At 40.3% G+C, this 13,172-nt stretch overlaps 1 protein-coding gene across 1 annotated transcript in view; it reads right to left on the minus strand.

The window, feature by feature from the left end:
• Positions 1 to 292: 292 nt before the first annotated feature.
• The window catches only part of MPPED1 (metallophosphoesterase domain containing 1), a 61,413-nt gene continuing 48,533 nt past the window's right edge, over positions 293 to 13,172 (minus strand). Inside the window, exons 5-7 of the mRNA XM_063394873.1 lie at positions 11,164 to 11,279; positions 6,489 to 6,602; positions 293 to 3,001 (exon numbers count right to left, since the gene is read on the minus strand). Of these exons, the coding sequence (XP_063250943.1) occupies positions 2,883 to 3,001; positions 6,489 to 6,602; positions 11,164 to 11,279 (349 nt within the window). The 3' untranslated portion in view covers positions 293 to 2,882. The remainder of the gene's footprint in view (positions 3,002 to 6,488; positions 6,603 to 11,163; positions 11,280 to 13,172) is intronic.

The raw sequence follows: 13,172 nt of genomic DNA on the forward strand, positions 1-13,172 counted from the left end.
CTAGACCCGCCTGGCCCACTCTCCCACCAAAATACATCCATTACAGGCAGCAATTGCTGTTTTCCCCTCTCTCTGCAGCCCCAACCTCGAGCTCATTACCCTCTGCAGATGTGCTGGAAGCTGGGGGACAGAGCAGGGCACCCTCTGCTGACTCCCCTCCATAAGAACTTTAATGTCCCACAGCCTCTCTCCTACCCCTGGAGATGACAGTCATTCCAACATGGAGCTGATCACGTGAGCTGGACATTAAGAGACCTTATTTTTTGTTGTGTGGGGTTCTTTTGGGGTTTTTTTTAAAGACTTTATTTTTCTAACATGCTTGACGAAAAATTACAACACTCAAATTATGCCAAAATGATTAAATAATCTTTCAGCTTTCATATCTCAAGTACTTTAAATGATATTTTGAAGAAACAGTTGCTTTCATATCCTTTCCACATAAAAATACACAGTATTTGGAAGATACCTTAGGAAAAATTATTTTAAAGATAATATTTTATGGTTGACATAGAAATTTTGCTGAGGCTAATAAAAGGACCTCTTCCCTTCACTTTAACATTTAAGTGCCGTGAGCGAATGTAAACATTTCAGACTTTAACATGCAGCCAATTTCCTGCCACATTTGTTGCAAACCACTTGAATTGTGACTAGCTAAGCCACTTTTATTCTATCTACATGCTATTGTTCATCTTCCCAATGATGACAGGAGTTCATATTCAACTATGAATTTCAGTTCTTACTGATTTAGGAGCTGATCCTGAAATTTCTGCACCAGTAGCTCTGACAGGAGTGGCCCCATCTGCATTAATGGCAGACTGCTCATGCACTTGTGAACCACTCACCCAAAAACCAGTTGTAGGTGTCACCAATTGTTTTGGGTTTTGTTTTCAGGAAAAAAAAAAAGCAGTACATTAATTTAGACACATGGTCACCCAACAGATTACAAGAAATGACAGACCTGAGTCTTGTCATGTTTTCTGAGGGTCTGGTGGCTTCTTGTGGGTCCACAGCATGAGTCACTTACTGGGCTTGAGTGTCTCAGCTCCAGGCAGCACCTGGAAAAGCTGCTGCACGTGGGAAGCCAGTGAAAAGCAGAGCTTGTGCCCACTTTGCTCAGAGTCAAAGCTCACATGGCCTGGTTTTTGCAACACGGGTATTTTAAATTGTTTATGTGTATAATGTACGTGCAGCTGCTACATACAACTCACATTTACATCCATGTAACACACACAGTTCTCCAATGCATGTGTGCAGGTGTGGGCTATGCACAGAGCTGCAACCAACTCTGAGCTGGCAGTGCTGTGGTCTGCCCAATGTGTGTGAACAAGATTAATGTCTAGATGCTGTCAGCCCCAAATTCAGGATGTCCACATTCAGAATACAGCAGTTAAATTATCACCATCAAGTCAAAAAGACGGTTTTTTTCAAAGCAAAAATCCATTTCTTGCAGGACATGTCTGAAGCCCTGGGTTTTTTTGGTGGCTTTGTAATCAATTCTTAAGCTTCTGCCTAGGACAGGACTGAAATCCAACAGCTTCAGTACCTCTGCTAACACTGCAGGAGAGCTGCATGGGCAGTACTATGGCTGTGGACCATCCCAACCAGCTCCTGACACGTCCCCTGCTTTGCCTGGTGCCAAAAACAACACAACAGATGGGTTTCTCCTGGGTTTGTGCTGGGCCTCTCTCAGCAGTGTCCATGAGTGGGCAGTCAGCAGTACCAGGTCCCCTGAGGTGACCTCTGCTCTGCACACTTTGGTGTGTACCCATTACTCACAGCCACCCAAAAGTGAGCGCCCAAAGTACACCTTGGGGTTGATGCCTTCCCCTTGACAAAATGATCACAATGACATTTAACCCCTCCTGACCAGGGCCAAATTCAAACCAATAATCTCATCATTGTTTGCACGTCCCCTTAGCAGGTTTTAAACCAATGGCCCTAGTGGGTTTTATTTAAAATACCATTACTGATCATTGGGTGGGCTCTTTGCAGGTTTTCTCTTTCTTTTTTCCTTAAATACAATCACATATCGCTTTACTATATGAAAACAGTTATATTTTTCCTTCCTTTTTTATAAGGGAAATGTCATCTATTTTTTTCTTTTTCTTTTTTTTTCTTTTTTTGAACAGGCGAGGCCAGGTTACAAATTCCTGAGTTTATACTGCACTTAACACAGTCTCCCTTCTTGAATGTTGAGCTGTTTACAGCATGCTGGCAATATGCACCATTTCCCTTGCCATCTGTAATGCCAGATGCAGTAAAACTTCATTTCAGTACAGTGAATTAGGGCCTCTATTGCATTGGTTTTGAATAGATGCAAAGACTTAGACCTGGAGGACTTGGAGAAACAGCTTTCCTCCTGAGACTGGTCATTTGTGCACCGTCCTTTATATTTTCACATTGATTAAGGGAAAACATCTTTACCATCATTTTCACTTTACCAAGAGCTCACTGGAAAACATTTGAAATGAGGAAATCCTAGTCTAAACACTTATGTTTAAACTGCAAACTTTCTTAAAGAAACAGTCCTTTGAAAGACATTGTTCTTTTAATGAGTCCAATATACGGTATGTACAAAAGCCCCTACTAGATATATATATATAGATATATATATATGTATATATATATATATATGTGGAATGCATTCACTTTTCTGTGTTCACAAACATTTTAATGGTGAAATGTAAGTCTTTAATCTGTCTCTGGCACCAAAATGTCTTTGTCCTTGTCCACTTTTGTTACTCTAAATTTATCTGTGAAGAGCTAGCAGGGAAAAAAAAGAAGGATTTTGCTTTTTTTGTTGAATGGTTCCCTATTGGGATTCTCAGCCAGCAATATAAAGTTGCTAATGTGTTGGGTACAACTTTAAATCCTCATTATAATCATGTGTTCCTTGGAGTAGGTAAGTCAATAACTATAGGCGGATTAAGTGGCTGGTAGTTCACAGTGCACACAGATGCATTCACGTAGGTGGTGGTTCCATCAGCCATGACACCATAACCTACAAAGGAAGAAAAATTCTGGTTACTCTCATTGTTCCTTATTATCTTTTTTATTTTTTAATTACCTTTATCATACAATGATAATTGCCACATTTTTTATTACTCAGAAGGAATTTAAAAATTCTCTCTGTGCAAAACATAAATGTTCCCTGAATCAGTGCCATCTTTGTCCTACAGCAGAACTTTTTTCAATTGTGTAAGAAAAGTGAAATGGACCCCAGTAGCTAGTGGCTATTATCTCTGGCAGCCAGCTCACTAAACCTCCTTAAAAGATAGATGCTTTCCCCTACAGAGATTTTTCTCTTAAAACCTTTTAATTTTGGAAAGGATGCTTCTGATGGTTTAGGCATGCAGTCATCTGTGCAGCAAACTTCGGGCAATTTTAATCTTCCCACCTTTTTTCCTGCCCTGTGCTGAACATTCTTTAAGCAATTCATGAAGAAAAAGCATTGCTTGACTGAGGCAAGTACATGTGCATGTGCATCTGGGCAGGATTTGCCTAGTAGGAACCTCTTCTTGCTATGTCTTTGAACTTGTTGACCAAACTTGATGGAAAGGCACTAAAATGCCTACCCAGGCTAAGAAAAAATAATTTTATTATTGGATGCATTGTCTAACAGACAAGGTGAATTCACACCCTAAAACACCAGAACATTTCCACAGGAGAACACACATATCCATGTGTCTCACCAGTGGTGAAAAAGCTTCAGCTACATTTCATGTCTGGCTAGACACCCAAGGCAATTTCAGAGCTAAATCTGCAAAAAACCAAACTTGCAGCTGTACTGCCTGTAGAAGTACAGTGAAATGCTGTTTCAGAAAGTGAAGAGGAAGCCCTTTGACAGCCTTGGTGCTATGAAAAAGCAGACACACTCTCCGTTGTCAAAAATCTTTTAATGAAACTCTAGGAAAAAACATAAGCCTGATTATATGAAAGTTAAAAGCTTTCACTGGAAAGCTTTCATTGGAAACTTTCACTGAAATATTATGATCAATATGAACTGCATTCATCAGCAGAAATACATGATTTTGGGGAAATCACCTGGTAGAAAGCATTTGTACCAAGATTCAATCTCACCTTTCATAAAGTTAATAGTGAAATGTATTCATTGCTATATAAACACTGAGTTCTAGCTATTCAAATCCTAGATACTGAGGACCCTGTGGTTTTTCTGAATGCAATTTTGTGTCTTTCAGAGCACCGAAAATTGGATAATTTGCAAACAAAGAAACAGTAGACAAATTTCTTTCTTGTTGGTTCCTTAAAACACACTGAATAATGCAGGGCCTCTTGGACCTCCCATGGAAAAAAACACACTATAATTAGGGACCAGGGAGGGAAGAAAAGTCTGTCAGGCTCCTGTCACAGTCATTGCTTTAAATCCCTTCCTGTTAGCCACAGAACAACTGTTCTGAGGAAAACACAAAATGCACGGAGGACAGTCAGCACCGCGGCTGGGGCTTTCTGACTCCTCGGCTGCACATTTGGAGAGAACAGAAGCAGCCTGCTAACACACTCCTTTTGCTGGAAGATTCCTCATGCTGCAGCTTTCCCTCCTGTCCCACTGCCAGCAGAGTTTCCTTGGCCATGACCTCAGTGGAGTACTGGCTATAATGGGAAAACCAGAATTTCAGCCAGAGCCCCTGCCATGCTGCTTGTCCCTTCCAGGGGTGGATCAGCAGCAAGCCCATGTGTAGAGGTATTTTTTGGCAGACATGGTAGTGCAGAGAGGGAATAGGGAAGAAACATCTCTTATAAGCACCTCTTCCCCCCAGATGTTCAGTAAATGACTGCTGCAGATGTAGCTATGCTCACTCAGAGGAAGAACTCATCTGTTCAAATCATGCATTCTCTGTACAAAGTGCAGCTTCGTTTGCACAGGCTGCCTGCAATGGGAATTCTCCTCTGCAGAGATTTAGCATCCCACTGAAAAACAGGCTCTGCAGTTCCCCATTTGTTTTCTCTAAATTATGATAGTTAACAAGAGGAGTACCTTGCTTCTGTGTTTTGATACCTACTGTGCCAACTACATTAATTCACAGGATTTACCATTCTATGGAGGTATCATTCTTTTCCCTCGAGAGCCAAAGTTGGGCTTGGTTTTAGCAGATGTGATTTTGTTTACCTGCCTGAAGCTTCATGGCTTGCTGTTTGCTTATATCCCCTGCAACCCTCTTGGCTTACAATTTGTGAAATGACAGTGAGTTTGAACTGTATTCACCAGCTCTCTTGGTTGGAATATCAAAGACTTCTCTAGCAGCATTATTTGTTTACTCTGTGATTTGACAGCACTTTGGACATTAACCAGGCATTAACAGGTCACTGCAGATGAGACACGAGGAGAATGGACCTAATCCTTGAGCTGTAAAATAATGATCTGAACATCTTATCCATTAATTTTTCACCACCAGCAATGTCATTTCTGCTGTGAAAAGCCCCCAGCAGCAAGTCACAGAGGGATCTCTTGGGAAGGGTTCTCACAAAACCAGAAGTATGTGAATGCCAGCTCCTCCAGTTTTTCATCTCTACACTGGTGAGACCCACAGAGATCCTACAGCAAAGGCTGAAGCAGTCCCAGGAGCAGAAAACTGGCAGTTGTGGGGTACCTTTTCCTGCCAGTAAGTTAGCACTGCCAAAGACTGAGCAGCTGATAATACACACTTACACGCCAATGGTTCACTCCTGCACAGCCCACTGCTTTCTGCTTGGGCTGGGGGCACTGCTTGAAGCCTTGCTGCCTTGCTATGTGAACAGGACAGACAGCATCTAGCTTTCCCTTTGCCTGGAGATGAACTCCTGCTGTCACTGACTTCAGCAGAGCATATCTGTCACAATTTACTGGCTTGTATGAAGGTAACTCATTTCTTTTCCCAGTTAAACACCAAATAGTCAATAGCACCACTTGTTTCGTCTGAGCACAAAATGTTTCCCCTGCCAAAGCAACCAAATGCATCCACAAATATCTTGGAACTTCTACACCAGTCAGTGGTGACATCCCTCTTCATTTCAACTTCATATACACAGTGATAGGGAGAGATGTACAACTGTTATTGTACAATCTTGAAGACCAAGCCTTAGAAGCAACCCTCAAAACATTCCTACCCCTTTTACAAGCACAGAAGCTGAGACACAGAGATCTTACATGAATAATTGTGAAGCACAGATTCTGCTGAGGAAAAAAAATCCCTTCATCCTAATATTTAGTCACTTTCTGTAATGTTTTGGCTTGTGTTCTTATTTTAAAATTCAGAGTACTCATCTCTGTGAAAGAAGCATCAACATAGATGTAGCAAATGAAAGATAAGCTCAAGTACGAGTATTGAAATGTGGGTATCAGCCAATTTCACCTCTATATATGCAGCTAAATATGTATCTGAATTCTAGAAGTGCTCCAGTTCAGACATTCAAGTTTGAAAATGCTGGTTAAGCCTTCTCTGTTTGTGGTTTCTAAATACAGATATATATAAAAAGAAATGTGTTCTGACCTTCATGGATATGACCAAAAACATGAAGCCTTGGCTGTATTCGTCTCTGGACTGTGTTCAGCAGCTCAACACATCCCACCCGTTGCATTTTCTTAGGAACCCAGTCTAGAAAACCTTTGGAAAGGAAAGGAGAGCTTTAAGAGAAGACAGGTAATCCACAAAGTTGTGCTGTTACACAGCATTTTTGAGATTTCAGGTCACGTGGCTTTTTACAAACATCCACAGAAGAATTGAAATGGCAAAAGCTGTGTCTCCCTTGGTAAGCAGAAGAGGAAGGAAAGAAAAAACCTGGCAGAAAACCATAAAAGCTCATCTCGATAAAAAGGACTATGATAACCTTTTGCAGTTGTTTTTCAAAGAATAAAAATAATCACTGCAATCAAAGCAATTTTTTTGCACTGTTGTTAATGGGATAACTCAACGCTTTACCCATTTTTCCTGCTGAAGAGAATGAGATGTAAAGAGCAGTAAGTCCAAAGCGAGCCTCTAAAGAATTCAAAAGAACATTTAAATATTTAAAACCAGTCCTGGGACCTACTTTTTTAGACTGAACACTTGAACCAGTGTAATGGAACCTGTGTTGCCAATACTACAACTCTTGTTATCACATTGAATCCTGCAGTAGTGGAGCTCAGGTGAGGAATCCACTCCATGCCCAAAAAATAACATCCTTGAGTTAAACCACTTCATGGCACAGCAATCCCCACTTGCCTAAATTGATGGATCTCAGATAGGAAGAGAAACTCGAGCTTTTTGCAGAAGATGTCTTTAAGTGCTGCATTTACTTGCAGAAAAATTGTGTAAAAATGTATTTCTCATGAAAATAGACAGAAATGTTACATCAACTTGCCTGTTTGTCTAAAATTACTGCAGGGGGATGTTTACTGCCAACTGAAGTCTCACGTTTCCTTCCAAGCAGTAGTATAAGGAGGATGTTGTATTGGAGTGTTTGCAACAACCAATCTGTTTTCTTTCTATTGTTCAGTCATTGTCATCAGGCTCAAATTTGGAAACCTAAAAGATAAAATCTTCCTGCTTTTATTATGTTGCTCTGATATTTTCCCTGTGTGCCTGTCATAGCTTTGCATCTCTTGGATTTGCTGCAGTAGTGTGAATATATTGTGCTTTTAGGCAAAAGCACAGAGCCTGGACCTGGTTTTCATACATTTACTTTTGATGTCCACTCAAGCATGGCTAAGCAGCCAACCAACTGGTTTAAAAGACCAGAAGTGTGGTATTCAAGCTTTTGGAAAAGCTCTCAGATTTGCTAGAGCTTCAGGGTAGTTTCACACATTGAGAAATACCTCTTTAGCTGCCAGTGCTTGAAGACTGGGCTCAGTAAACTGTGAGGTTTTACCAAAAAGGCAAAAGTTTGCACTTGTTTCATAGCTACTCGGAGAGCTAAGTTCAATTTTCAGGAAAAAAAATGGGAAAGGGGCATCTTAAGTGCCAAAAAGAGGAAGTTCTGATCACGGTCAAAGACCTGAAGGTGCTGTTTGGCATCTGTCTGGAGATGCAGAAGAAAAAAGTCCTGCTGAACTACAGCCAGACTGAGCAATGCTCACCCCTGGTGAATTCACTTGTGCCATCAAAGGGAGGTCAAAATTCACTGGTCAAAGTGAGGCCAGCAATTCCTCTGAAATAAAGTCATGCCTTGTTTGTTTTTTTTTTTTCAGAGTAAACATATTATAGCCATAGGTTTTATTACTCCAATGATTTGAAACAGTTAATTATCAAAATGTGTGCGGTGAACATAAAGCCAAAAGTATTTCCACTTCAAAAACTTCACAAACAAAAATCCATAAAATTAACTTCTCCATTAAATTAAGCATTATTTATGTTGAACATGTTTTTGTTTACATGCATTATCACCCTTCTGAAGCCTTCCCATATGTTTGCAGCTTATTATGTACACCTGACTACACAAACTAAGAATAATTGATTACACCTAGCTAACAATTAGAGTTCATCTTAGGGGTTTTTTAATGTTTGGTTGCTTGAAACAGGTTTCTGCAGCTGTCAGGAAAGTATAAATCTTTGTCACAGACTATCAAGCAGACAGCTGCAAATGAAGACTTAAAGGTGAAATTAAATTAAAAACAAAGGAAAAAAGTGAACTTTTGGAAGAGAAATGAGAATCATAAGTGGAGATCTTTAGGAAACAAAAAAATGCTGATATGTAAATGAGCATGAACACCGATCCCATAATCACAAATACTGTATTTCATAAGCTATGAAATATATTGCATATCTTCGTTAATAATAATAAGCAGGTTACTAAAAAATGGTCAAAAATAGCTGTTTTAACCCTTTTTTTCTCATTCTGTGTGAGCCTCCCATGTATTCCTGCCCCAGTTTCTTCCCAAAGCACTTCTCTAAAACAAGAGAAAAATTACTCAGATTTTTGTTACATGGCTAAATGAAAAACAAAGTTCATTAACTGTTAATGGTGCTTCTGCACCTAAATCAGACAATTTCAGGTCTATGTAATAATGTAGTATTAATTGATTAATTGATTCAGAAGGATGCACACTCTTTTGAAGTGAGGGAATGAGAAAGCAGCACAGAAAATGGATGATGGGCAGAATTTAGGCAGCCATGCTGGAGAAAAAAAACCCAGAATGTGCAAGAGGACTGATTGCTATTTATGACCATTAGGAACAACTCTAGCGAGTTCCAAGATCAGAACAACAGGAATCAGCTTTCTGGTTAAAATAATTGGCTGGGAGGGTCAAGGAGGATGCTGTCTCCCAAAAGGTCTGCGGACAGAGCTGCACAATAAGGTGGTTCTGTAAGTTAAGCAGAGTGCTAAGCTCTTTGAAGTGTCATTTATTTGTTGCCACGGGTGTCAGGGAGACCAACAGCTCCTGCCCTCAGGCAGAGGGTTCTGTGCCTGAGCCATCTATTAATGCATCAATAAAGGAGAGACAAAGAAACAGGAACTTCTAAAAAAAAAAAAAGGAAATTCTTGGGGGATGGTTGAAGATAAAGAATTAAAAGAAAAAAAAAAGAGAACACATACTGAGATGTGGAGATGGGGGGAATTCACATTACTCCATTACAAGCACTGGAGATGGGTGGCCCTTCCTCAGATTTGTTGCAATTATTAATTTACTTTTCAATTATTAAATTTACTATTAAATGTATGACTGAAGTCTGTCTGTTGAGTGCCAGCTCTGCAGTGCACTTCAGGGGTCCTCCTTCCTCTGCTGATGCCTGAGGCTACTGGAGAGGCCTGGTGGCTGAAGTAGCAAGGTGGTTGAACCTCTCCACTTTCCAACATTAGAATTCAAGTGAATCTTCAGTCAGCTGAAGGTTGGATTGTTTTACAGCTGGTCAGCTGGCTTTAAAAGGGGTTTTCAAAGTGCTGAAAAAGCTTCTGAAAAAGTTGTAAATATGACTTATAAATAAAACTGCATGAAAGACACAGCACTGTCTCTTGGATCCTAGCATGGATTACCCTCATACCAATGGCTTGGAGCTGATATCTGAGGGCCAAACACTTAATTTCTGACATCCACTTTTACAATACAGGCTCATATTAAAATTGGTCCATGGCATGGCATGAGACTCCACTTAGGTGAAGAATCAAAACACACACTCCTAACTGTGAGAAACTCTGCTCACAAAGAACTTCTTTCCTCCAGGATTAGTGAGCAATGGAATGCAAACACGTCTTTCTAAAGAAAACAAAACACAAACTCTTTAGATACTTTCTCCTCCAAGCTCTGAAAGAGAAGAAAGGGTGGGAGACGAGGGTTTTAGCTTCAGGAAATTGGGGAATCTAAAGGTTTAAAGAAACCAACTGCCTTCATTTCACGCAAAGCACAGTAAGACTCAGTAGAACACTTGAGTACATGCTTCTTATTCATGTCCATTTATTAAATTAGTGAGAGTCAAACACACAGCCACATTAAATATAGACTGCTATATGTTAAATACATTGAAAAATAGCTTTAAAAGCCTTAAGCCTTTACTGAATCTGGACAAGTTTGTGTGATTGTATTATTTCTATAGCAAAGGTAATGTCAAAATTTTCTAGGAATATGAGAAATCTATTATAGATAGATAGCTTTTATATCACCTATATTAATATTTTAAAAACAGACATGCAAAACTGTTTCTTTTTGATCTGTTCTTGTTTCCAAATTGTATTACAGATAAGCTGTTCAACTGTTCTGTCCAAAGAACAGGCAAACAATGGGGAGCATCTGGGTTTGTGAGGCAGAAGGTGCACTAAGTCAGCATGGTGAGGGAAAAAAGAGATCCTGGGTACTTGGTGGGAGAATGCAGTAGCAAGTCAGGGAGAAAGTGATAAAAAATAAGATCCCAATCCTGCATTTCTTTTCAATCAGACTCCATGCTTTCTATCTAGTCATTTCACCAGTGGTAGATTAGACATGTGTATAGGAAAATGAGACCCTCTTATTTATAAAGCTCATTATGGCTTTGTGTGTTAATGTTTTATCTTTTAAGCCATTATTTAATTCCCTGCCATTGAGTGGACATATCATAGGTAATCATGAGCTGAGGTCCTGGCGCTGCTGAAATCAATATTGAAATCAAGTTGCTTCTGACTTTTCTAAGTCAGGATTGCACTCTTTTCCTAAGGAGAGCCATCAGTTACCACATAATCATCTGAAATACCCAGCTAAGAGCACGAGTATTTTCTTACCGAGAGGTGGTCCGTGTGTTATAAGAATATCTATTCCATCTGGAATAAGGTTCCATTTCTCTAATAGTGCTTGGCCTCGTGGAAGATTAAAGCCCCAGCCATAAAACCAAGGTTGCCTGCCAAGAGAGGAGGAGAATGTCTTCAGTGCTACTTCCATGTACTGGTTATCTAATTAAAATACTGAGCTTGACTCTTTACTACCATGGAATTTGGAGACACAAACAGCATTCATTTTCTTCTTTGTGTGCACAGTAATCCCCTCTTTCCACACAAGCAGTGTTGTTTAGCTTGTACGGCAGATACGTGCCGTCCTCCCCACTTTCAGAAGACAGCATACAGTAAAATTTTCACAGTATTGCTCCAACTACTTACAAGCTCTGGATACCAAGATCTCCATGTGTGGATTATCACGCTGACTCTCACAACATTTAGAAGAACAGCTGTCTCAGACACCTCCATGTGATTTATGTTTCACATTGGCTCCCAGCATGTTTGGCCCTTAGCCTATGACCAGCTGGGCAAGGACAGACCCTGGCACCATGACAGATCCTGCTCCAAAGTCAGAGGCATCATCTCTGCTGCTTTTTTTCCCTAATTGGATACATCCCATCAGAACAGGAATACTGCTGCTTCTCTTACACACAAATTTCTTCTGTCCTCTGGTGTGCTGACTTGCTTTTAAGACTTTCCATATTCAGGATTCCTTATCAGACAGGCATTTACATTTTTTAAAATGCACTTATGGAGCAGCTCATCATGGAGCAGCGGGACTGTAACACTGCCAGTCAGAACATAATTTATCTGTGTCTTTCTATCCCATTGATTAAAAAACTATATTTCACAGCAATTATATCACAGTGTTAAATTATGTCTTGCTGACTAGGCTCCAATTCTAGGTCATAAAACTGAGGGGTTAGTTTTAGGTTGGAAGTTTTAATAATTTTTTGATTGACGTCTTGTGGCCATACCCATATTTGAAGAACAATGAACAGAATGTTCTTCCACAGACAAAAAGAAGCTCAACTATTGACCAAAAGGATTTCTTTCTCATCCCCTGCCTCTTCATCATATGCCCTGGATAACCAGGGTCTTGAGAAACAGGTGTCCCAGGGAAGAAAAAAAAAAACAAAGGGTGACACTTCAAACATCTGCTGTTGGGACCAGAAATATGTGTCCCAGCCTTCAGAAGCTGTGATGAGGGAGGTGAAGAAGGTGTGTGAAGGAGAGATGCTAACAGCACTAGCAGTGAAGCACAAATCTTGTTCTGAGTAACATTGCTCAGGCCAAGGCTGCTGGCTAAGAAAAAGACACATCCCTACATCAGGCCACAAACTCACACTTTTCTGGTTACCTATTCAACATTCCAAGCAGCCTGTCCTCACCTTCCTGCTGACAGGGTCTAGAGGGAGGCTCAGGGGAGACCTTATCTCTAAAATTTCCTGAAAGAAGGTTTTAGCAAGGTGGGAATTGGGTTTCTTCTACCAGGTAACAATCAATAGGACAAGAGGAAATGGCCTGAAGTTGCATCAGGGGAGGTTTAGATTGGATATTGAGAAAAACTCTTCAAAGATAGGTCAAATGGCTAAGTCACCATGCCTTGGAAGCATTTAAAAGATGTGTAGATGTGGTGCTTGGGGACATGGTTTAGTGGCATCAGGCTTATGTCTGGACTTCATCATCTCAGAGGTCTTTTCCAAAACAATTATGGGATTCTCCTAACTGGCTTATTGTGAAGCAAGCTACCAGCAATGTTACCATGTGACATTGCCACACAGCAACCACATAAGCTCTGTGGAGCTGGATCTGCCCCTCCTTGCATTCAGCCCATCACCGAGATAAGGAAAATATTCTTACCACACAGCAATGCCTTGAAAATAAAAACCCTGAAGTTTGTGAGGTGCTTGGATACTACAGAAGCTTTGTGAATATATACAGTGGTTGGCTTTTTCTAAACTCTTCATCCTTTCCTGCCTTGGGATTCTATTCCACACCTAACATGCCAAGTATAT

This window comes from Prinia subflava, chromosome 4, assembly GCF_021018805.1.
Source record: "Prinia subflava isolate CZ2003 ecotype Zambia chromosome 4, Cam_Psub_1.2, whole genome shotgun sequence".
In the NCBI taxonomy this organism is placed as follows: domain Eukaryota; kingdom Metazoa; phylum Chordata; class Aves; order Passeriformes; family Cisticolidae; genus Prinia; species Prinia subflava.